This window comes from Corapipo altera, unplaced genomic scaffold, assembly GCF_003945725.1.
Source record: "Corapipo altera isolate COAL_440 unplaced genomic scaffold, ASM394572v1 61411, whole genome shotgun sequence".
Lineage (NCBI taxonomy): Eukaryota > Metazoa > Chordata > Aves > Passeriformes > Pipridae > Corapipo > Corapipo altera.
In genome coordinates this window covers 13,073,264-13,097,982 of record NW_020884875.1, presented here as the reverse complement: position 1 = coordinate 13,097,982, position 24,719 = coordinate 13,073,264, and the positions used below count along the sequence as shown (strand labels likewise).

General features: G+C 39.4%; 1 protein-coding gene across 1 annotated transcript in view; it reads left to right on the top strand.

The window, feature by feature from the left end:
- ARHGEF28 (Rho guanine nucleotide exchange factor 28) overlaps positions 1-24,719 on the top strand; it is a 105,345-nt gene that overhangs the window by 16,892 nt on the left and 63,734 nt on the right. The window contains 6 exon segments of the mRNA XM_027635073.1: positions 4,583-4,628; positions 4,630-4,737; positions 5,973-6,153; positions 9,431-9,509; positions 10,082-10,121; positions 13,485-13,534. Coding sequence (XP_027490874.1) covers positions 4,583-4,628; positions 4,630-4,737; positions 5,973-6,153; positions 9,431-9,509; positions 10,082-10,121; positions 13,485-13,534 — 504 coding nt within the window.

Sequence of the window (24,719 nt, the reverse complement as noted above, 5' to 3'; positions counted from 1 at the left end):
ACAACTGCAGCCTTTTTGTTGTGCCACTTTTGAAATCTTCCTCAAGGGAATGGAAAAATAAAGTGAAAAGTGTGGGGAAAATGCCATTTATTCTGTCACAGTGAGGAGCTATAAGAGAGGTGGTAAAAGAACTGAAACTAGAAAATGTTTTTAAGAAAAAAAGTTGCTAAAATCCTGTTGTTTCCAAACTTTACCATTCTTTAATGCAAATCTTTTCTTTATAGGCAGATCTATTTAAAAAGCTTATTATGAGTATCCTGTCTTTTTTGTTCTTTTGCTTCGATATTGCTGATCCTGGAATACAACTGCAGCAGATTTTGGGTGAAGGGATCCCTGGTCCTATCCTGCACTCAGAGCAGGGCTTGCTTCAATGTTGTATCAGGTTACTTAGGACCAGGTTTTGAACACTTCCACAGACAGACAGTTTGTAACCTGCCTGGGTCACCTGTCCCAGCATTTGACCATCCTATTGGTAAAAAATACTTTGCTTGTGTTGAAAGAACGTTTACTTTTCCATTTAGACTTCGGACTTCACAATTTGTATTTTGGATTTTAGTATCATGAAGCTATTAGTTATTGCCTTATGTCATCAGGTTCTGCTCACTCTTGGGTAAGCCATGTGGGAGTAGTAGTGGGTAGCCCAGTAAACACATCATCTAGAGAAGTAAATTATGGGGAGGAGTGTGAATGCTGTTTCTAAGTTCACTAGAGGTGAAAGCAGCCAGTGAAACTTCTTGGTGGTTTTGCTACTCTGTGTGTTCCAGCTGGTCATAAACAAATCTAGCATAAGGTTAGATGAAGGTTGTTAGGGTGGGCAGATAAAAATCAGTTACTAGACTATTTGTGGTGAGATAATAGAAATTATTGTTGTAGATGGTGTTTTCAAATGACGAAGATTAATTACTATAATTTTTAAAACTCATTTCTTTTGTAGCAGGCTTATTCATACTACCACCAGATTTGGCCACCAGAAGGGTAACTTTACCTGCTGCAGTGTCAGAGCAGAGGGAAGGCTATCCCTCATCAGGGAAGGCTTCCTACAGGCTCCTTTTTTGCTGAGTGGGAAAGTCCTAATCTTATCATGCTCAGAGCAAGCTTACCTGGCTTTTTTTTGTGATGTTACAATATACGTTGAAACCCAGTGGCCCCAGGCCAAAGTTGAGAGTAAAGTTTGCCTTTTTGTTTCTGTGTTTTTAATCCGAGAATTAGAGTGTGAGTAGTATCTGCTCAGATGTTTAGTGTGTTTGATATTGGTTGATGTTTGAACTAGATTAATTTATCTGCTGTCTCATCATTAACTATATATATATAAAAATATATAGTTAATATATAGTTGGAAGCATCTAAAGAGCCCATTTTAGTGTCTAAAGTTGGACTTTAGCAGAATTTAAGTACTCCAGATCAAAGAGCAATCCTGAAATATTTTTTTTAGTGAACATTTTAATCTTTGAATGTGTGATGTTTATTCAGGGTCTTGGTTCTGGACCACAGCATTTCCTGTGTATTTCAGCTCCCTAGTGTACATCACTTTCATCACTGGCTGGTGCTCTGCTGGGGTCCAGGCTGGTGGCATAGAGTTGAGTCTGCTACAGTCGTTGTGAGGGATAGTCTCTGAAGTACAGAAATAGCACTGGGGCCAGTGAAAATCACAAATGGTGTTACCAGTCTCTATTCAGAAATATAGCTTGGGAAAGGGAAGATACTAACAAACATTTTCATACTGTGACTGAGTTGTTACATCATTCTCTGAGCAAGTGAGAGATCCAGGCTCTGAGCATCGTTTTTCACTTCTGACGTGTGTCATGAGAAAGGCATCCATGTCTAAACAGCAGAGGCTTCTCATAGCTGATCGACTGTAGTCAGCCTACTGCTTTCTTGGTCTTCTGCTTGGCATCCCTTGGATTTCCTTCTGCACCATAACCCATTTTCAATTACTTGGCAACAGAGGAGGCAGGGTATACTTCCACTAGAGGAATGATCAGAGGAACTTTGAAGTTGTGTGTGTTCAAATCCCATCTAGCTGAGGAAGTTGTACTGAGGGCTTCCATTTTTTAAGTGGCACATCAGCCACATGTTTTGGGAAGCCTGAGCCCTGTTCATTTAAATGTTCTTCCATAGAAGAAGGTCTCAGATCCAGGCATACCAGGGTGTTTGATGCATAGTGCTTGGTTGGGCTCTGAAGCTGTGAGTTGGAGTCAAATCCCCTGGGTTGAATTTGTTCAAGGACAGGTTGGATAGTGCTTTAAGTAAACCTCGCCTAGTGGAAGGTGTTCCTGTCCTTGGCAGGGTCTTTGGACTAAGTGGTCCTTGAAGGTTCCTTTTGACCCAAGGCTTTATGTAGTTCCATTTAGGAAACCATTCTGCAGAGCCTCGAGTTGGATTCCGTGGACTTTAAGGTTGCACATGCTTGAAAAGTTTGAAACATACATGCTATCTCGTTTAATAGTGGTGTAAACACTATAGTTCATATTAAAGTTGGTAACTAAAATATAGCAATGATCATTGACTCCAAAAACTGAAATCAGAAATATTTTTGTAGACCTTGGAGGGAAAAACCCCTGTGGGCCTGGATCATATGCCCAACTGGATGTATTTTTGACTAGAACATGAAATGGGAAGACCAAGAAAAAAATGTATTGCCCAAAACCTGGGGAGAAAATTGTTGCATAGGCAGGCTAATGCACCAGGCTAGCCACAAGTAAGAATGAGTTTGAACATGATTTTTTTTAGTAAATAATGGCATAACATTTTGTATGTGTGTTCTACAAATACTTAGGTACATTTTCTGTGTATATTTAGAGATATTCTGGTTTAAAGAATTTTTCCTGCATCTGAATGTTAATGTTCTGTTTCTGTTAGAACTGCAGTGAAAAATGGGTTTCAGATAATACATGCAGGTTTGCTGGCTGTTACAGTGCTAGAGTCCGTGTCCTGAAGCTCCCTTTTACTCTGATGTCTGGATTTTGTTTTGTTTATTGGAGGAAGCATGGCCTAGTTTTCTGGGATTTGACTGTCTGAAACTTTTAATTACGCTTGAAATGGAAGGTAAAACATCTGGATGACTGTCATCAAATACTCAGAGCAAAAACTTTATCACCAGTGGAGATTCTACAATAATTTTCTCTGGGAAGTGGTAGAGCAAATTCCTCAGGTTCCTTGCCATTCTGGCTTTATGTGATGTGGAGATAAAGGATTCTTTTGAATATAATAACACTTTAAATCCAGCTTTTTCAAAAAGGGGTTGATGACTTTCCCTCTGCCCTCAGAAAGGTCTTTGCAGAAGGCAGCTCTCCTGTTAAGATGTTAAGAGGATGTACTCAGCTGAGACATGACAGCAGCCTTCAATTATGTGAAAGGAAACTGTGAAGGGAAAAAAATGAAGTATTTTTCATTCAGATGGGAAAAGAAGCAGCAGGCTTATACTGAGAAAGGGTGAGCTAGATGATTGTTGTTATGGTGAGGGTAAAATTTTCCCTGGTGAATATTGCCTAAGGAAGTTATGTTGGAAGGTGTTTAGAAGAGATGAGACAAAAATTAGGCTAAAGGCAAAGAATGGACTAAAGACCACTTGAGGATTCTTCAGGATTTTTTTTTAAATTAAATATACCTGACACTTTCAGAGGGAGTACTTAAACTGAATAGGAGTCTGCTGTGAGCTACTATATTTGAGTGTAAGTAGATGACAGCTTTGCTCAGTGTATAAGTGTTTCTGAAAAAAATGCTTATTGGCTTTTTGACTACATAACTGGTCTCTCTGCTAGGGGATTGCGTTCTGTCAGACAGTTTGTCTTGTAAATATTGATGTAGAGAGGAAATTTTGCAACAATTTTTGCTGTTGACTTCGATTCTTATTATTTGCACCAATATGTGCACATACCTACATATGCTTTGTGAGCTTCACCTTGCTGTTGCCTCTGGAGTGTATAATTTTCAATTGCTTGTTCTGAAGCGGTTGGGTACAAGGGAAGAAGAAGTCTGTTGAATAGGGATCATAAGTTTCAATGAAATTTCATAAATAACTGGAAGCCTTGTAGATTTCAGATGATTGTTCTAAGAACTGTAGGGTAACTCCCCTTAAATACTTGACCTTGTGGAAGTACCCTCATATTTAATTTCATGCTAAAATATCAGTGTATGGAACAGGTTGAGTGGCACTTGAGAATATTTTATTTATCGCTTTTAAATTGCAGAGACTTTTTGTTTGAGAATGTATGTAGACAGATAAATCTTTCTTTGAATAAGGGCCAGGGTTCTGCAGTATATTGGGGCATTTATTGGTGCCAAATACTATACTCTATATAAAGAAATAAATAAATAGTGGATTATCTAATTCAAACTGTTTTCTTTGACTGATGAAATTAGATAGTATTTGGATGTCCTTTAGTTCCGCATATGCAATTAAGTATCTAACTGTTGATTTCAATGAAAGATCAAAAGTGTTTCTGCTGAAGTAATTTTTTAAGTCTGAACCTGAGCTGTGATACTTCTGCAGATGATAACAGGTGTCTTTTAATGCCTCCTAGCAAATAAAATACTGGTTTTTGTTACTGATGATTTTGTTTTGCTTGCTGTGTTTTTTCAGAGTCTAAACATAAAGAAACTCTTCTCCAGCTTGTGATCAAATTGGGCCCAGCCTGGAGGGTCATTGGCATTAGCATTATCTAGTGAGGAGGGAGCAACACCATTAGATTTGGCTTTACAACATGGACACTCCAAACTAGTAGAGGTCTTCGCAAAGTGAGTAAAATGGTTTGCTGCTTCCTCTGAAAATGTCCTGTCAGTTAAGGAATGTGGGCAATACTGTTGTTTATCTTGAAAGAGTTGCCTATTTTGTGCTGGTTTCTGCTGCTTTTTGCCAATATTATAATTTTAAATGGTAAACTTGTATTTACAATTAAAGGAAGTTTGTTATTTGCATCTTCCATTACATTTGCAAGTCAATTAATAGTCAGTTAAATGACAGAGGACCAGCTGCACCATCAGGTACCTCTCCCACAACTATTGCAGCTGAATCCTGATGCATTACAAACAAGAAAAGACATTCCTTAAAAAATATACATAGAATTATTTGTTATAAGCAGAATCATAGGACCCGACTTTCATGAAACTTTGGCAGACTGCGATCTCTCTAAAGCTCAAGTATGAACAAATAAAGGAGAGTCAGTAATAAAGACAGTGCTGCATTTGTGACTGTTTTGCCGGAGAACTGCCACACTGATAAATGACTTACAGAACAAGTGCTTTCTGGCACCTTTCAGCTGTCTGGAGTTCCATCGGTATAGTCCTGAGGAGCTGCATGGGGTGTGTGTGTGTATGTGCCTTGGGATACCAAATATTCAGCATCAGACACACTTTCTTACTCCTGGCTTTTCTTTGCAAATAGAGATACACAAAAATTGGGATACATTTTTACTCTAGTATGTGGCTCTTTTGGTTCTGGTTCCATGCAGCCTACAGTTTATGTGAGACTTATCAATACTTCAGTATGGTGCATTCTGTTATGACTGTCTTGTTTGTAATGTCCGAACAATACTGTATTCCCTTGAGATACTTTGTTTTTCACTGTTGTGGGATAACAAATCTGCTAGCTGCCAGTTGTGTCCTATGGCTATATATGGCAACATTTACAGGAAAAGGTACTATTGCTCACTTATAACAATCAGGAGAAATAGGTGTTGTCACAGCTTGCTCTTTCTGGCTTCTTTTACTAGTGAGTAACCATCTAGAGCTAATATTGTTTTTTCCCAGTTGTTAGCTAGAAGTAGCTGTGTGTTCTTAAGGCTCAGAGGAGTAATTGGTATTTGTTTGTCCAGCTGTGCTTTCAGTGAATGTTTCGGATTTTCTGCCTCTGGTTTTTGCAGTGGGTGTGTTGGGGTCCTGATGGGTTGTGGCGAAGGTGAGCAGGAAGCTCACTAGGGACATGCTTTGCTTCTACCTGTACACAGAGCACTTTCAAGAGTGATTCATTCCAGCTTCCAGGGCAGTCACTTGCTTGACATTTCAAGAGCAGAGATCTGTGATGGTGGCTGTGTGCAGTTTGTTCATGCACTGGGAGCTCTGATGCTTACATTTAGCCACACTGCACAGCACTTGCTGGAGTTGCACATTAAACTCTTCAGAAAATACTTCTGGGACAGACCTCCTCTTTACCAGGTACTACAGCTTTTCTTCATAATTTCCAGCTCTAAACTTTTCAGGCTGGATTTGTTTTTCCTCAAGTAGCCCTTTAGTTTAAGCTGCCCATGTCAGTAATCACCAGGATAACTGCATGATTACTGTTGTGAGCTTCTATTTTGTGTAAGTGTAGCACATTGTATGACTGAAGCTGGAGCATAAGAGATGTTGAAGCTTTGTCAAGGCCTCCTTTGCCTCCCAAGTTGTTTTTTTAATTATGGTGGACTCTATGGTGAGTATCTTTCCCTGAAATCTCTATGTCTTCAATGGCATCACCATTGTATTCATTTTAATACTTTGAAATATTTAATTTAGTTCCATTTCTTTGTTTAGTACGGTAACGCCTGGGAACCTTGATCAAGAGCCAGCCCTGGTCTATTATTTACAGCAGAAATAGAGTATAGACTTTTGCTATAGAGTTTAGTTATGATATGGTTGGTCTTATTTCAGTGTGAGCTGTCTGATATTCTGATATCCTTCAGGACATCTCAATTTCAGTAAAATAAGGAGGAGAATGCTTGCATGTACAAGTTTTTTAATAATAGTACAGAATTGAGATTGCACAACTATGTAAAACTAGTGAGCTAAAAACATACTAAAAGTCGGCTTTTTTCCTGGTCTTGAAATTCAGCTTTTCTTTTTCATACTTTGCTTCAGGTTTCCTTGTTTGTGCACTGATTTTCTTGAGTTATCTTTATTGCATTCTGTATTTTTTTTTTAACTTAGAAAATTATTTGTACATTGTGTATAACATAGAAACTTAATGTGTGGTATGTTGTATAGTCCTTATGTATAATCTTGTGTAACTACATTGTCAAGAATTTGACTTGTTCCACTACAAAGAAGTTGTTCTGTGCAGCTTGCAGAATCCCTACAACTGTATGTGGCTTTACCATTGAGACAATAGTAAACCCCAAAGGAAAACCGAGACTATAATCAAGAATGCATTGTTATTTTTTTTATTGGATTTTTCTTGCACTCATAAAATCTTCATTTTTCCTTCAGTCTGTGAAATGGGAAAAAAAAGTGTGGTATGTTAGATATTCTCAAAGACAAAGACTCTTAAAGGCTAAAAATTCTGCACTTGGTATTTTCAGGAAAAAACCTACTGCCGTGGATTTGTGAGTTCCCCTTTTGCTCGTTCCTCTGGTCGCAGCAGTCTAGATTCTGTTGTGGGAACCCTGCTCCCCTTCTGCTCAGCATCAGTGTTGCACCACTTTTAACAAAGCAGAAAGAAACCAAAATAATTGGGAAGATCACATGTTTATTTAGTCAGTTTCTTATACACCAGATATCATCCTTGATTATATGTGAGGAGATGATCAAACTGTCATGTTTAGACTATGTATTATGTCCAAAAGGAAAGGTAAAATTAATTTTATCTCTATTGTAAACAAGGGTTTTGAGCACTTTAATTACATCCAAAGCACTGGTAGGGAATTAGAGATTTTTGGTGGGCATTAAAGATTTCACAATACACAGTCTTTTTAAAATAGAGGTAGAATTTATTGCTGTACTGGAGTATTTATCTCATCTACAGCAGACTAATGCTGTATAACTGGTATCTTGAGACTGCATAAATGACCACATTGCTATTTTATGCTTGAGTCAGAGAGTCATGAACTTAAGAGAAGGAGCTCGTCTCGTTTATGGTGGCATGTAGCTGTGGATTTGTGTGAAATGGCTGACTTAGGGAGGAGCACAAAATATTTTTGCATTTATTCCTGCAATAAAATACTAATTTTTCTCAAGTGCGTTCTTCATTTTCTGCTCTGTGGGCTCTTTTAGTTCCTTGAGTATTCCTTAGAAGTTTAAAATGGTAATGGAAAAATTAAAACAAGCAAACTGTCAGTAAGGTACAGTCACCTATAGGGGAGCCATGCCTCCACTAAACAGTTCAGAAAGGGAAAACTCACAGGTTTTGTGGCTGTGCTAGGCAATACAGAAGAGAGATTTCTGAAGATGGTGAGGAAAAACGTGAAATTGCTTGAACTCTGTGTGACCTCCTTGGGGCAGAGATTGCCGTGGTGGTAGTGGTGCCTGTCAGTGGGGCTGTGTGGTTCATTGTGCCAACCCTGGAGACCTAGACAGGGTGTAAAGGTGATCCACTTGGCTGTCTCAGCTGCTGAGCAGCACAGTCAGTGCAGGGGAGAGGTCAGAGGAAGAGAGATCTGGAAGAGAGATCTGCGTACTGATGGACACGTTTGAAATGGTGTCAGAGTAATGAAAAAAACAGAAAGGTCAAACCAGGATAACAATCTGAAATTATTAAGATAATTTATGATCATTTAAGTAATTTTATTACATGGTGGTGAACAGATTTAGTAGTTTCGCAAGGAGGAGATGACTTCTGCCTGGTAGGCATGGGAATAGGAAACTGCCTAGCACACCAACAGATGAGCAGAGAAAAATGCAACTAGCCCCACTGAGGTGGGGATCATAGATGGCTTGACAGCTTCATGGCTTTCAAATCAGTTTGTCTGCAATATTCAGTCCAGGATCATCCCCGACTGCTTCTTTTCTGTTTAGATTACCACGTCTTTGCTTCTCTTGGTAGGTGGCAGATACATCGGCAAGGCACTAGGAGCAAGCAGAGTTGTAGACGAAACCACACAAGAGGATACATTATTTCTTCCTGCTCCTTTGGTTGTAATCTCCGAGGGTAATTGCTGAAATAAGAGTCTGGATCCTAGTCCCCAGTTTCTTTTGAGTAGGAGTGATATCGGCAGTGTGCGTATGAGTGAGGGGGCAGACTGGCCAGGGGCCACAGACATGAGAAGGGAGTGGCTCCTGCCTTCCAGGCTGGGTTTACCATATAGCTAGTGTATAGACCTGGTTTACTCTCTTTATATTGCCTATCCATCAAAACTGCTTGCGGATGCTTTCAGTATAAAGTAGACATCTGAACAGAGCTGTTGTGCAAATGTGCAGTGCTGCTTTTCTCATAGAGAAAGAGGTTCTAAGCAGTGAAGTACAAATGTTAGATCCGATCCTTTATATCCTCTGTGTATTGTAAGCAGGAGGTAACTTCTCTCTGTGGTTAGAAATATTTTATTGGTTTCCCTCTTGAGGAATTGCTGTCGGTTTCCCCTAGAAGGTAGCCAATAAAATATTCCCAGTGGAATCTCTATCAATGATTTTAGTATTGCTTATAACATATTGATTTAGTAGTCTTTGATATTATTCTTGAGTTTTCAGACAAATGTCATGGGCATCAAATACAGTTACTGTAATTTTTCTTTTTTTTTTTTAATAGAGTATTAATTCCAACCAAGTTGAGACAGTGGAAGGTCCAAAAATGCCCTGCAGTACAACAAGCTCTGTAGAAGGTACAGGTTTTTTTCCATAATGTTGCAATCTTTAAAAGCTCTAGAAAGTTGGCACAGATTTCTACAGCATTTATTTACCCAGGATGATCACATTTCACATGATGTTAGAGACCTTTAAGTAAAGAACAGTGGAATATGTACGTCATACATTATGAGAGTTGTGTAAGTCATAATATTCCTTACAGAGCATCGGTTTTCCAATGTCAGACTGAAATTGTTCACAAAATATTATGGCATTTATAGCGATTGGAGAAGCCTTAACTGATTTCATTTAAAAACCCAGAAAAATGTGAGGTAGTTCCAGGAGAGGGCAGTGTTTAACTGAATGAATGCTCCAGCCTGCAAATTCCAGTAAAGCCAAATAAGTTAATAAAGATAGAGGCAGAGTAACATTTTGTATGGGTAGTTTTGGGATCCAGCCCAGACTTCTTAATGTGGCACAATTTTCATTTGTTTCCATTAGGCATTCAGTATTTTGGTGAGTGATTTACCTTTAAGGGTTGCAGGACTGTACTTGTGAGAAAGCTCTTTCATTACCAGAATATCTCCATGTGTACTTCAGAGCAAGCATATCTTAGATCTGAGGAGAAAATCTCAAAAAAAAGTTCATTCTTCAGTGTCAGAAGTGCGAGGCTTGGGGGTTTACATATGATAGTTAGGAATGAATTAAAAGTTTTCATCAGTTGTCCATTTGCTTATGTAGCTGGCACTGTATATTTGGATGAAGCAACAAGCTGAAAACTGGGAGCTCTGTGAGAGAGAGGCTCGATCTTGCTTCACTTACTGAGTGCAGCAGAAACGTGAGCACCTGCAATAACTACTGACAGGACCAGGACCAGACTGAGGAAAAGAAAAGTGACTGTAGATCCAGGTGTCGTTAGCTAGTAACTTCAAGTGAATGGGTAAAATAGGGACATAGCCACTGTGTATTTAAATATGTATGCTGCTATTGTTAGTATTGGAAAAGGAGTTTTATACCCAACTTCTCTGGCAGTGTTCAGGCAACAAGTGTTCGGCCATTAGAAGTTAAATTTGCAAAGAAATGTTAAGCAATTGTTAGCAATTACATCTGTTATTGTAAGTGTAAGTGACTATTTATCATATGAGGTTTGTGAATGACTTTGGTGACACAGTGTGTAAATGCATTGGTTCTGGGTGTTCATCTGAGAGCTGTGCTCTGACCAGCGTGGTCTTTATGCTGCATCTTGGGCATAGAAAGTGAATGGCTTGCACTGGTAACACTATATGTGGTAGTAGCTTGGCCAGTGTGACTCCTAGGTGATGATTACTTCAATATTTTTCAAAAAAGCAGTTTTAATTCAGTCTGACTTGACACAAGCAGAGTGCAAACATCAGTGAATATTCATTGCCCAGAAAGAGAACTGACAGTTCAGGATGTCTACTCTCATTTTGGATTCTGGTTATAAAGCTGCTCATCCTCTTTGCCAAATACATTTCTCCTAGAGGATGAGCAGCAAAGATATTTGGCATAGATAGTGGCATAGGCACACCCACCTATATGTGTTTTCTGTGGAAGCTATACGCTTTTGTGCCTTCATGCATCAGACTTATTTTGTGCCTAGTTTTAAAAAGAAAATACATTTCAGTTCAACAACAGGAAAAGCATGCCACGTTTTGTTAGTATATACAAACAAATGGTAGTAAGCATACTTGCATGTTTTACACTTTGTTATTTACTTGTAGACATAAGAAGCCTGTAACTACTGTTTGTACACTGTTAGGCAATGAAGTTTTTCATCTTCTTGCATTTTAATATTGTCATAGGTTACCATATTTCTGTAAACAAGACTTCTCTCTAGCTACCACCAAATCAAAAAAACTGAAAAAAACCGTGAATGGTGATTACTGGTAACTAGTAGCTTGTTTTACACCCTCCACTGGCCAGCATTCAGGAGATCAAAAAACTCTTTGTTTGAGATTGAGTTAAAATTGTTGCTTCTAGAAGCAGAAATTTTATGAAGTGACAGCACTTTTTGCTATGTTCTCAGTTACATTCTCCTTTATAAAGTGACTGCTAAGCTCAGGACTTTATTTTGGCATATTCATATCATGAAAGTATCCCCCTCAGATTTCAAAACTACTGCCATTCTTAGAAGTAGTAACCACTCAAAGTCAAGATCAGCAGACCTTTAGAACACAATGCTATCAGAAGCCCTGAGCTGTTATTGAGAGGAGGTTACTATAGCAGTATTTTGCTTCTTGTGAAATGCAATCATGAAAACAGTGGGTCAGTGTAAGGTGGTGCTGCTGGCTTAGTGGTGGATCTCCCATAGCAACTTAATTAAATTCAAATACATGGAGTGAAATATTATCCAGTGAGGATGCAGCATAAAAGGTGAAATAAGGTGGTAATTCTGTAGTTTGTGCCTTTTTTTTTTTCTGTTTTCTGAATAAATTTCATTATTTAAAATAGATTTACTAGATAATGTGTTTCTGAAAGCCTGAGTGATGCTTTTGTTCGTTTGCATTCCTGTAACCAGGTAGCCAGATTATTCCTCTTTGCTGTTTCACAGTAGTCCTTCAGGGTGCGTTTGAGCAAAACTTGGAAAGCATGGGGGATTTTTTTGGCATATGCTGTGTCCTTCCCCACAGCCCTTTGAAGAAACCATAAAAAAAGGGGGGTGGGGAGGAAGAAAAAAAGTGACAGAAATGAAGTTATTTTTTATTTTTTTACTTTTTGGGGTTAAAAATACGAGGTCTAATTTCAGGAAAATCTGCATGAAACCCCTGCAGAAGAAAAGCAGAGCTCATCTGCTCAGCAGTGTTGGTGTGAGGCACAGCACTGGAACTGTTGGTTTTCTGAGCGTGTTAATCAGCAGCTGGCTGACAAATTGCAGTGTTTCATCCTTGAGACAGCATGGTTTATTACATCTGAGCAGTTAGTCTCTGAGAGAGACCTTATGGGTAACTGTGAGTCCTTAACTGGACTTAAGTGGGAAAAATGCTTGATGTAAAAAATATGGCAGGTCCCATTGTTGGCTTCTTGGAGGTATCTAAAGAGTTTTGGGAGAGAATATATGTGAGAAGTCCCATTGCAGTTAGTCAGTCATATTTGATCTCTAGTATTATATTCTGCTTTTTGTTTATAGGTATCTGTTTACAAGACCAGAAGATCTTGATCTTGGTATTTTTTAATCACCTGTTAAAGCAGCAGCTTGATTATTACCTGGGTATGACACTAAAATAGTAATTCAGTAATTGAGAGAAACAAAATCTGATCAAATCTGCAAAATTTGGTGAAGATTTCTCAATACCAAGTGACTGCTGCTTTTTATTTTTTTTTAATAATGTTTGAATTTAGTGAAATATTGCTGAGTGACACTTTTGTTAGGTCATTTTTATAAATGTGGTGATGACTGTAAGGTTTTCGTTTGTTTTGGTTTGGGTTTTTTTCTTGTTTTTAATTTTAATTACCACCTGTGTGGAAGATTGATCCATTTGTTTGAGATTCACGTGTTTCTCTGTAGTATGCACTCATTTTTGGTGTCTGTGTTGAAAGTGTGTATTGGAGCAGAGTGTTGTAGCTGAACAGTCTTGTTAGGGGAAAAGATTCTGATTCTGTATTGACTGCCTCTTGTTTTGATCTAGCAGAAAGGCTGTAGCTGACTTTGTAAAGCGTGAACTGAACTGTGACAGATGTGAGCAGCTCAGGCACTGGAAACAGGCATCTTAGAAACATGTTGCTGTTTCCTCCAAAGCACAGTATATTGGCTAGTCAGAGTACAATTAAACTTGTAAGAGAACAGGCTGACAATTGAAGTTTGTGGTACATATCTTAGAGTCTGGAAGTAACATACCATGTCAGTTGCATTTATGAAAATGGCTAAAATGAAGTGGCTGCTGCTTGACAGTGTTTGAACTAAATTCTGAAAGCCTATAGGACAGCTTACAGCTAAGCACAAATACAACTATTTGTCTTCTAAGATAGAGTTCAAGTTTTCTGTTCCTAGCCTTTCCAAGACTATGTGGTCCTTTGAAAGAAAATGAAGATCATGTCTTGTTGGGCACAGGTAAGAAAGAATTAATAATTTTGACTTCCAAAAGGCATACTGTGATGCCAATTACACATGAGGCAATTTCTTTAAAAGAGGTTAAGGTAATTGACATTGCAGCCTAACTTGGTAAAGGATCAATCAATTATATCTATGTCAGTGGGGGAGCATCTTTCAAACTGTCTCTAGCATACATTGGTGGTGTATCCGACAGTATCATGATACCAGGATTTTTCAGTAGTATATTAGCTGTTGTAGCAACAACAGTCTTGAAAATACTATCTGATAAAGCCATGTATGTGACTGAAGATGAAACGAAGCATGTGGAAATGTTTTGATACAACAGTGAGTTGTGGGACTGGTAGGAGAATATAGCCAGTACATATAACCAATATAAACAGTATATTTAGAGACTGAAACTCAGCTGGAAAGGTGTTTTCAAGTTTTGTGGAAAGCTCCAAGAGCAATATGCAAACATCAGCTCATGAGAAGCACAAGACGGAAAAAGATGATGAGTAACTAAGCTGTACTAGTGGGAGCTGCTGTGCCAGGTGGAGACTGACATCACTGGCCTGTGGTTCGGTGTTGAACTCAGAAAGAGCAGCCCAAATGGTGGCATTCAGACAGCCTGTACACAGACTTTAGTGCTGCAAAATGAAGATTTGCTCTGTTTGTGCAGAAAGGGTGGGATATATGTGCGTGAATGGGGGTGGCATATGTTAGAGGGAAGTGAACTGACATAGACATAGTTGTAAGATAAGAAGCTGGCAGATAGTTATCTCAGTAAAATCAGCATCTATTAATCAGGTTTTTTAGTAATTATGCCAAATACTTGTACTCCAGCCCTTTAATCGTGTTGTCTCACTGCTTGTCTCACTGTCCCAGCCAGGGAATATGAGAGCTACATAAGGGAATAGGGGCTAGTAGCAAAAATATCAATATTCACAATTAGCCTAACTTTAGTGCTTTTGAGAATAGGACACTATCCTCAAAGTGTCACAAGGAAAGAAGTCCTGTCTTGCTCCAAAATGTGATGTATGTGAGATGTTAGTGCCCATATGTTCAAATCTCTTTTGTCAAGCAAGACCAAAAGGATTGGCCTGTATCTCAGTGTAGGAGGGAGCCACTTGGGGGTGATTTTGGTTTGTTAATCTGAAAGCCACATTTGCTTCAGTCTCTGCTCCATTTATACCATCTGGACAGAACATACAGTAGCTTAGAAGCTGACAGAGTGGAAGTTCTCCACCCTGAAATTATAGCTGATACTTCTTTTTTCTTGCCCCTGAAATGCCTTTTCCTTCTAAGGTGTTATTTGCACAGCCTTGCTTGTGACAGCTGGAACAAGAGCCAGGTCCTCTGGCTTCAGACCAGCTTGTTCTCTGATGCTTGTTCTCTGATGGTGGGCAGCTGCATCAGATCCCAAGTCCTCTTCAAGGAACAAGCAAGTGACTTTGGCCACAGTTCATAATGTTAGGAGTGGTAGAGTGTATATTATTAGAGGAGATTTTTTGGTAAAAAAAGAATGGTGAATTTGCCTATGATGTGGACGAGATTTAGGTGCTTAAAACTTGATTTAAATATATTTTCTTAGGTGTCTTAGTTATATATAAATAAAATTATAAATATATACATAAATGTGTAAATACACATGTATCTGGTCATGCACCTGTGTATATGAAATGTGTCCTGAGCATAGGATCATCTTGTATTAAACTAAGGAGAATTCCTTGTTGTAATTCCTGTATGAAAAAGAACCAACTCTCTGTCTCTACCCTAAATTCTAATTACTTTATATTACTTTATATTACAATTAAGAAGTCACTTGCGGAAAAGCTGCAGTGAAATTTGGTTCTACTTGTTCTAGAAGGCACTGTAACTGAAAATTTGGCTTTCCTGTGTGGGGATTGGAGCATGGACTTGCTGCTGGCTGCACCCTGGGCCCTCCTTGCCCGCTAGGTGCGTACTCAAATTGGTCAAAACACTCATTACATAGACATCCAATGGGATTTTGCTATTGACTTCAGCAGGGCCTGGAAGGCTTCCAGTCAGTACTGTGTATGAGATCTGATGGGGCTGAAGTGCAGGCTGGGAGGTGACTGGGCTGTTGGGTGTGCAAAAAAAGTGGAAGTGGGGAGGATGAAGAAGGATGGATATAGAGTTTGATGATAGCCAGAAATTTGTAAGTTGTCCAGAGCTGGTTTTACTGGGTTTTTTTGACTGTAAAAACGAGCATATATTCTAACCTGACTCGTTTAACCTTATTGGTAAATATCATGGTTTCCTTACCCTGGATTGTTTTGAACTATTTCTAAAAAATTGTTCATTTGGCAGCGTTGTTAAATGGCAATGTTTTTGGCAGAAAAGCACACAGTGGGGGATAGGGAAAGAAAAGGAAATAGTTGTCAGTGGGGGAGAGGAAGAGAGAAAACAGCTAAGGGGGGTTGAATGAAAAAGAATGAATAGAAACAAGCAAACTCTGGAATCTCAGTAGTAGTTGGATGTGTAAATTAAAGAGGACTTTTAAGACTGACAATGTGAATGCTCTTTGAATGGGACTAAAGTCCCCCACTCCTGTTTCTCACTTCTTTTTCCATGTGGCTTTTGCTTTTAGATTCTGTACCAAGAATCAGTGTTCTCATTGAATGGTTTTTGTTGGCAGGGACCTTTGAAGAAGTAGTGGCTCCTGGAAGGACTCTCCCGTTCCTGCTCTCTTCCTCAGATTGCCCTTTCAAGCATCTTGACTCTTATGGCTCTTTCCCCACACTCAACAAAGTTTGGTGATTATCTTTGCACAGGGTGCTTTCAATATTCAGTAGGATGCTAAAAGGACACAACTCTCCTTGCTCCTTGTCTTCTTCATCTTTGTGTTGGGACCTGGCTGCCTTAGGCATCAGATTTAGTAATGAGTCTTGTAGTTCAGTTTTGAGAATTGTAGTTCAATTTTTTTGTGCAGGAGGTTTCTTATCCTCCAGGATCTTTGGAGAGCCCCTGGGATCCCAGCCCTGTGAGTGTGATGGGCCAATAAGATGCCAAGAAGATGATGGGTTTTGGTTTTGCAGTATTCAAGAATGGAAGCAATAGGAGTGGGGCACAACAGACTGTTAGACCATGCTGCTAAACAGGAGGCTGTACGGAGACATCTCAGTGCTGATCACACTTGCCAGTGTTCGCTTCCCTCTCTTGGTCTCCTTTGAAAATAGTTAGAGATCTGTCTTATGTTTGCAAGAGAGAAAAAAAAAACCCCAAAACAAAACAAAAAAAATCCCAACACTTCTTCTTTTTCATTGAAGGGAAGCATTGAGAGAAACACTGAGAGAAACCCAATATCTAGTTGGAGAGAATGAATAAAAGAAATAAGCGGAAAGCACACAAAAAAAAGGATTTCTTTTCCTTTCAATATTATGCCATATGTATTATTACCAGACATTGTCATCCTCAGACTCAGCAACCCTGTACATTTTGAAAGAGAGTCTAGGAGGTGACAAATGAATGCTGTTACTGTTGGGCATGTGACACGGTGAGCTGGGTATGTGTCTTTAAACATTCATAATTCCTTCCTGTTTTGCCCGGCTGGTTTAGAAAGTGGATGCCCACAAGACCATTATAAAGCTGCAAAAGTTTTTCTTTTCTGATAAGAGAAATCTAACCCCCTAAACTTGTTTTTCCTCCAAGTACATACAACTTTTTTCCCTCCCTTAAACTTCAGGAAGGCAGGATGATGATAATTTTCCAAAATATTTTCCCTGATCTCCTAGTTACAGTGCCAGTGACCTAGTGGTGTCTGTCTTAATCTATTCTATTTGCTCTGCCGGTGGTGAAAGACTTCTGCAAGCCATGTTTGTGAGAGATAAAATTACCCATGCCAAATTTTTGGCAGTTCACTCTGTGTGACCAGGCAGCTACAAAACATTTTTAGTAGAGTCTGCCCTTTGATTTTCATGGTTCCACAGAAATCCTAGTTTAACCACGGATCAGTTTAAGGAACAGAACATAATGATCATAATGATCTTCTCTATAAACCAGTGGGGCTGTACTGTACTCTGCAGAAAAATCTGGTTTTGATGTTGCTGTTTTGTTCTCTTTTTTGATTATATTCCTCAGCATGGTTGGTAAGACTTCAAAGTGGTGGGGTTTGTTTGTTTGTTTGTTTATTTATTTGTGTTTTGTTTGTTTGGTTGGTTTGGTTTGATTTTTTTGTGATAGAAAAAAACCATAGTCCTGCTGCCTTGAGTCCTACCTTTGTGCAGTTTTTGTTAGGTCTGTAAAATTATTATTTTTTTTGTACTTACTGCTGTCATATCTTTTGCTCCTTTTGTTGGTGTTTGTTTGCTTTTGAGGTTTTTTTCTGGGTGTATTTTGAGTCAAGTGTGGTTATATTGACATTAGAACTATAGGAAATAATGTAGTGGTTATTGATAGATAAGAGTGAACATTACCTATTAAGTGTTGCCTATCTGAGACAGTTGCAAGAATCCTGCAATTCAGGCTATGCAGATTTTTTGTTCGTGGTCATTTCTGTATTTTTCTGGCAGCTTTCAATCCTATTGTTCCCTTATGTATGCTTTGAGAGAGGCTGGGTGATCCAGCATAGCATCTCTAGTCCAGGAACTGCACACTTTTGCTTCAGTTTCTCCTTAACAGATTTACAGCAGGACTTTGGGTATGTCATTTATCTTCCCTCTGTAACTCAGTCTTTTGCTTGAAAGAAGTAAGTGCATAGAGAGCAAGGTAATAAAGAGGCACTGCAGTACTTGGGTGATTGGAGATGTGCAAATACTCTGACTGGTTGTGCCAAAGAAGCTCAGTTTGTGGTAAAGGATCCTTTTAAAAACTAATTTTTAGCCAAAGGGTAGATGATATGAAAGTTGCAGAGAAAAATAATAACAGAAGAAAACTGCCGGGTTACTGCTGCAGCTAATGACTGTGGCAATTGTACTCTGCCCTTTTGGGCTGCAGCTTTGACGTCTTTATGCTACTGCTTCTACTTTTGCAAAACCTTTGCATGGTTCCTCTCACTAGGGAGACTTAACTTGGGGTTGATCTGTCAAAGTACTGCTGGCAACAACCTTTAAACAACATTTAAATGTAACAGTAGTTTATTTCAGTAGATAAAACCGATCCTTTTCTCTTTTTTTTTTTTTTTTTAGAGTGTCTATAAACAACTAAATAGTTATTTGAAGACTGCCAAATACTTAAAAGCTACAGAAGATGTGGGAAGTAAAGTCTTCCTGGGATGTGAGCCTGAACTGAGCTTAATTAAAAAGCTATGGAGAAATCTGGAAGAAACAACATTAGGCACTAAAACAAGCTTGTTCTTGTTTGTTGGAGTTTCCTCCACTCTTGATTTTCTGAGACATTATAATTCAAGTTAATCTCAAAAGAAAGACAGCAAGAAAAATGAACAAGCTACAAACATATGCTGTCTGCCTTCCCAGAACTTGTTCTCTTCCTCTGCCTGAAATCCCAAACGAATTTGCTCAACAAAATAATCCTTCAAAAAGAGGCTCCCATTCCCCCCCCAGATGTTTACATAACATTGTTTTTTGCCTGTCTTGTGCCCAGTTTCATTTCATGTTAACATAAATAAACAATCTGGAATATATCTAATGTCAAGTTTAAATGTGAAACATAATCCAGAAATACGCTGTGAAGAAACCAAGTTATAGTCTTGAAAGTACACACAAGAAAACATTTCTCAACTTTCCTCGTCCTTGAGAGGCAACCTTCCCCTGAAGTCTTCACTGAAACATAGAAAATTGAATATTTAATTAGATCGTTCTTTGGTGAACTTTTTGGCATCAGAGGTTGCCAGTATGAGTGCAGATTCAACAACTAAGTCATTGGCATAGCTGCAGTAGGAGCGAGGTCCAAGTAAAACTTGGGTTTGCTTTCGCATGAGGAGATGTGTATCCTCCCAATTGCTGCTTGCACAGGCCTCCATGGAGCCGAAACCAGGAAGACTAGCCCCTTAATTCTCAAGCTTTTGCAAATAAACTCAAGGGAGGTTTTCATCAGGGTATTGGAAAAAAACAACGAGCTTTCCATCCACATTTGTGCGGTATATCCCAGCTAGTCTTTTGATGTGAATAGATACTGGTCAAGGAGAGCATTTAGGCAAATTATTTCTTTATGTACTTTGTTGGAAGTGGTTAGTGGTTGTTTCAAGGGTCAGGGCATACTGACTGCTGTCACGTGAAAGTAGTATTAATGAGCTTGTTATCCTAAAGTGAGCTTGCTTGTTACCCTAGAGTGAGCTTGGTGTTATATAAAAAGGAAAAAAAAAAGTTAATATCTGCCATCAATCATGAACCAGACATCAGAAAGGTCTGAGTTGGAGGAACACTGTGAAATCCTAACAGCAGGACAGTGAACTGGACAACATGAAGAATTTGAGATAAAACCTGAGATAATGCAGTGTGCATGCCCACAGGATCTTTGGAGTTACATTTATGCAGGATTAGGCAGAGGTCATGTTTTTGCCTCACTTTTGTAAAGATTTTGAGCCTTTCTTTATCCCAGTCTGATGGGTGTTTTCCAAGGATCTTGTAGCACTAGTATAGTTTTTGCAAAGCTGTTTCCCTTAATTTTTTAAAGATATGTTGCTTTTTAGTTTATCTAAGAAACAAAATTTAAGTACCACCCCTTACTAACAGTTACTTTTCAAAAGAGATACCTGTAGCTGCTAGCTCTTAGTAGGATAATGCATAATTCACTGAATATCACAAAGATCTTTTTAGCATGAAAGCATTATTCTCATTATAGCTGTTCTAACTATAGTTGTCGCTCTGATTCTGAAGAAAGCATTAAGAGAACAGTCTTAACAATTCATTTAATAATTCACATTACAATTAGAAATATACCTACTGGGGAATAGTAAGGAGGTAATTATAAGTTTAGATAGCATGGTCTTCTCTCAATCTGAATGGTATGCTGTAATACTGTGATCCTATGTGCCTTGTCTGGGGTTGATAAAAGGGTATATCCATGTGGAAGTAAGTGCAGTGAAGCAGAAAAACTCTTGAACTGGCAGTCTAGCTTAAAGCAATCCAGAAAGCAGTGCATACAAACTGTCTCTGCTTTTCCTGCAGCCTACCATGACTGTAGAGTGTTTCAGTAAACTTGTTCTGTGTAGAACAGCATTTTCAGAGACTGTAGGGTGGTCTGCTGCTCCCAGCAGAGTGTCTGTGAAGGCAGCAGCTGTTCTGTATTCCTTTCCAGGATAGTGTCCCAAGAAATTCCACAAATAAGTCAATGAAAAATTGACCCAAACTTATAGTACTGTTTGTTACATTGTATTTTTCATTAATATTTCTGTTATCTGTCTACACAACACCTATAGAAGACACTTGTTAAGGAAAAAGGTGTCCCTAATGTGGGTGAGTTTTGTCATCAGCTATTTGAATGGAAGAGTGAAGAATGGAGTGTGAGGGGATGGGTGAATGGGAGGTTTGTGGGCTGGGGGTCAGGGCCATTTAATTTCATGTCAGAATGTGGCTAGGTTTGGTACCTAATTCACCCAGGAGTGTGCTTTTCTGGGTGTGCAAAATTTGCTGCTTTAAACTTGTAGTTAGAGGAAGACATCATGCAATGCTGAATGCAAATGATCCTTCACCGTGTTCGAACCTGTGGCTTCATCAGGGTTGAAATAGAAAGCAGGTGTGTACTTCATTAATGTGTATAAATACCTGAAGGGTGGGTGTCAAGAGGATGGAGTGAGGCTCTTCTCAGTGGTGCCCAGCAATAGGACAAGAGGCAATGGGCAGAAACTGATGCATAGGAAGTTCTACCTTCTGAAGAACTTATTTACTGTGCAGGTGACTGAGCACTGAACAGATTGCCCAGAGAGCGGTTGTGGAGTCTCTCTCACTGGAGATATCCAGGAACCATCTGGATGCAATCCTGTGCCATGTTCTCTAGAGCGACCCTGCTTGAGCAGGGAAATTGGACCAGGTGACCCACTGTGGTCCTATCCAAGCTGACCCATTCAGTGAGTCTCTTTGCAGACAGTACAAGAAACCCCCTGTTCCTCCTTCACCTGCCCTGCTCCATGCCATTCTCAGCACTATTCCCCTCCAGGAGATGCAGGATGGGTAGCCTGCCACAGGTTGTTACTGAGGGAGATGGGATCCACCAAATACTGCCATAATGTTGGGTAGTGATGATGGGCAAGTGACTGCTTGCCTGGATCTTTTGGGATCTGCTGCTAAACAGTTTAAATCCCAAACTTACTCGTGGGAGGCTTCTTTCTTATAGGAAAATAATGGGCCACTTCCTTAAACTAAATATATGAATCACCCATAAGAAATTTAGCAATAAGGAACATTGTAAAAACAAGTGGAGGACATCATCTACCAAGATCTTAAGGATCTGGGCTTGGTTCTGTGTTTTTCAGTGATCACTTTGTCAATGATTTGGGAAAGGAAGGGGAGAGAATAGCGATGTGGCAAAGTTTTTCTGACTATTCCTGTATAAACTTTTCGTAAGAAATACCTAGATCTTTGGCAGAGAAGCGAGGTGGTAAAAGCTGTATATGACAAGCCATCCTATAGGACCTATGGGGCTGTTGCCAGCTCTAGTCTGCACAGCCATCTCATCATTTTTGGGGGCAGATGGAAAGAGTATTAGAGTTAGAGGGTGCTTGGTATGTAGGATCTGGTTGGTAGTGTTTTGCTTCTAATTGACTTCAGTTCACATTCACTGAGATTTCAACATGATTGTTAACTCTAATGTGGGGTAATGCAGATAGTTTGTCCAGGTACATTGGCTGATCCTCTCTGTGGGAAGAAATGCTCTAATTAGTAAGAACAGTGGAGTGAAGAAGGTAGGAAAACCACATGTGCCTGTGGACCACAGAGGCTGATGGTGAAGGTCACTTAACCCTTTCTACGCCATCTTACCTTGTCAGAGCCTTCTCAGTGCCTTGGAAAAGGATTACAGGCCCTGCTGGGCTTGGGGCAGAATCAAGCTGGGGCAAATCAATTTCATCTCTAATATCAGGGGAGACCCTGCCTAGAGCAAACTGAGCAGGGTGTTTTTGGCAGAGCTGTTGCTCAGGCAGCTCTCATCCTACCTGTGACCAACAATAACCTTCCCCAGCCCCATTTCTGGGGTTGGTAACCCCCTTTTCTGTCTCTTCTCAATCTGGGGAGGTGCACTAGGCCCAGCAGGGTTTTCTCCTTCTGGTCTGCCTGAGAGATAGAGCTGCTAGCCCATGATTTAACAGTGTGGGGAGGTGGAGCTCACTTGCTTGGTAGCATGGTGCTGTCCGCTGAGCGTGCTGGGGAGGCAACAGTGCTTTTCCATAGAGACTGCAGATGCTGGTGACATAGCTCTGCTTCCTTCCGTCTTGCCACAAGCCACAGGAATGGTCAGACAATAAACAATAGGCTGTGCTATCTCTGAAAAACATTTAGATTTTATGAATGTGTTTTGGCAAGCATTGGGTGAAAGAATTTAAGACATTACATTATTTATCAAAAGCATTAGCCTTAGTACACACAAACCCCCCATTTATTTGTTATCTTCACATCTATACCTTGGTATATATAATTGAAAACATTTTTTCAGTGGCAAGTGAGGTTAATAATTTTCAGCTATAAAGCACCTTTTATCTCGTAAGCAGACAGATCTCTGTGGCAGCTGCTTGCAAATGCCCTGACTTTGGAAAGGAAGAGTGGAAGGTGAAAAGTGAGTTGGATGATCCTACGAGGTGCAAGCATGGGGAAGCACAATATTTTTAGCCAAAGACTGTAAGGCAAAGCCCTTCTTTGTGGCAAAGAACAGCATGATGTCTTTCACAGTTGTATAAAGGAGTTTTATAAACAAGGAAAAAAAATTTTTCACAAGGCCCAAGCAGAACAAGTAATGTGAGTGATATTCAATTAAGCCTTCAGAAATAGGGGTTAAAGTTGATAATTTATCTGTACTTTCAGACTACCACTGACAAATTCCCATGCAAGATCCTGCTCAGGAAAGATTGTAGTAAGCAGGTGAAAAGCCTAAGAACTTAGACAAGAAATAGATGATAAACGGCAGGAGTAAATGATTAGGCTTTTATCACTATGGAAATTTAGTATATGGATTCTCCAAATATTGTGTAATAGGGGTGCTGTTGAAAAATAGTTTAACAATCCTTAATTACTCATTTGTATTAGAATGTTGTAAATGAATGCAACTGGTTTAAGGGAGGGAGCAGACAACAACTGAGCAGTCAGTGAAAACATCTATGCAGTGTACAGAGGTCATTCAGCAAAGTAAATGTCTCGGCATGTAAAATATTTTAATGCCATTAAATACACTGGGTGCATTTCTGCATGGTGGGTGTTTTGTTCGGCTCTAGTTATCCCTCCCTGGACTAAACAGAAGTCCAGGAAGACCGATGGGAGTGAGTTTTTTTACTTGAATGGATAAGTGAAAAAAGCCAGAATTGGTTAATTTACAGAAAAGATGTACAAATGGAGATACTACAGAAGTAAGCAAAATTTACCACTTCTCAAAAAGTAGAATAAAAGAATAGTTGATAAAATTGAAAAGTGAGAAATTTTAAAGCTCGTGTAAAAAAACCATCTCTCTCTTAAACTGCTATTTGTCCATGGAGCACTGCCATTTGTGCATGTCTGAAATGAAGACTTTTATTCTGGTTGGCATTAAATATATCCAGTGAGCAAGAGAGCACACTTGTGTAAGGAGAATTGCTGTGTAGAGGGGAAGTCTATTGTGTTGGGGCAGTTGGGAAGACATTCCTTAAGCGAACAAGTTATCCAACAAATACTCTGTCCTTTCCTTTTCTCAAACTGTGACCATGATGGGAGGCAGGCGAGTGCCTTGGGTGGTGTGCAGATGGGAAGGTGTACGTCAGTGCATGCGTTCCTCTATGCCCAGGAGACTTATCAGTACAATTTAACCTGACATTCCAGGGAGTAGAGATATTTTGAAGTGGATGATTAAAGCATGGATTTATATCCTCCCTGTATTTTCCATTGTCTGCTGTAAGTCCTGGGGCTGTTAATTATATGTATATATCAATCAAACAAAGTCTATGTGAGTGTCTAATATTTAAAGTGAAAGTCCAAGGCTTCCAGCGTCTGGGGGGAATTATTCTTTTCAGGCCTAACAAAGCTGGCAGAACCTCAGTAAAGGGAAGAGCAGAACAATGATGTGTTTCCACTGTGTTTTATGTAATTTGTGCACTTTATGAAGGGCT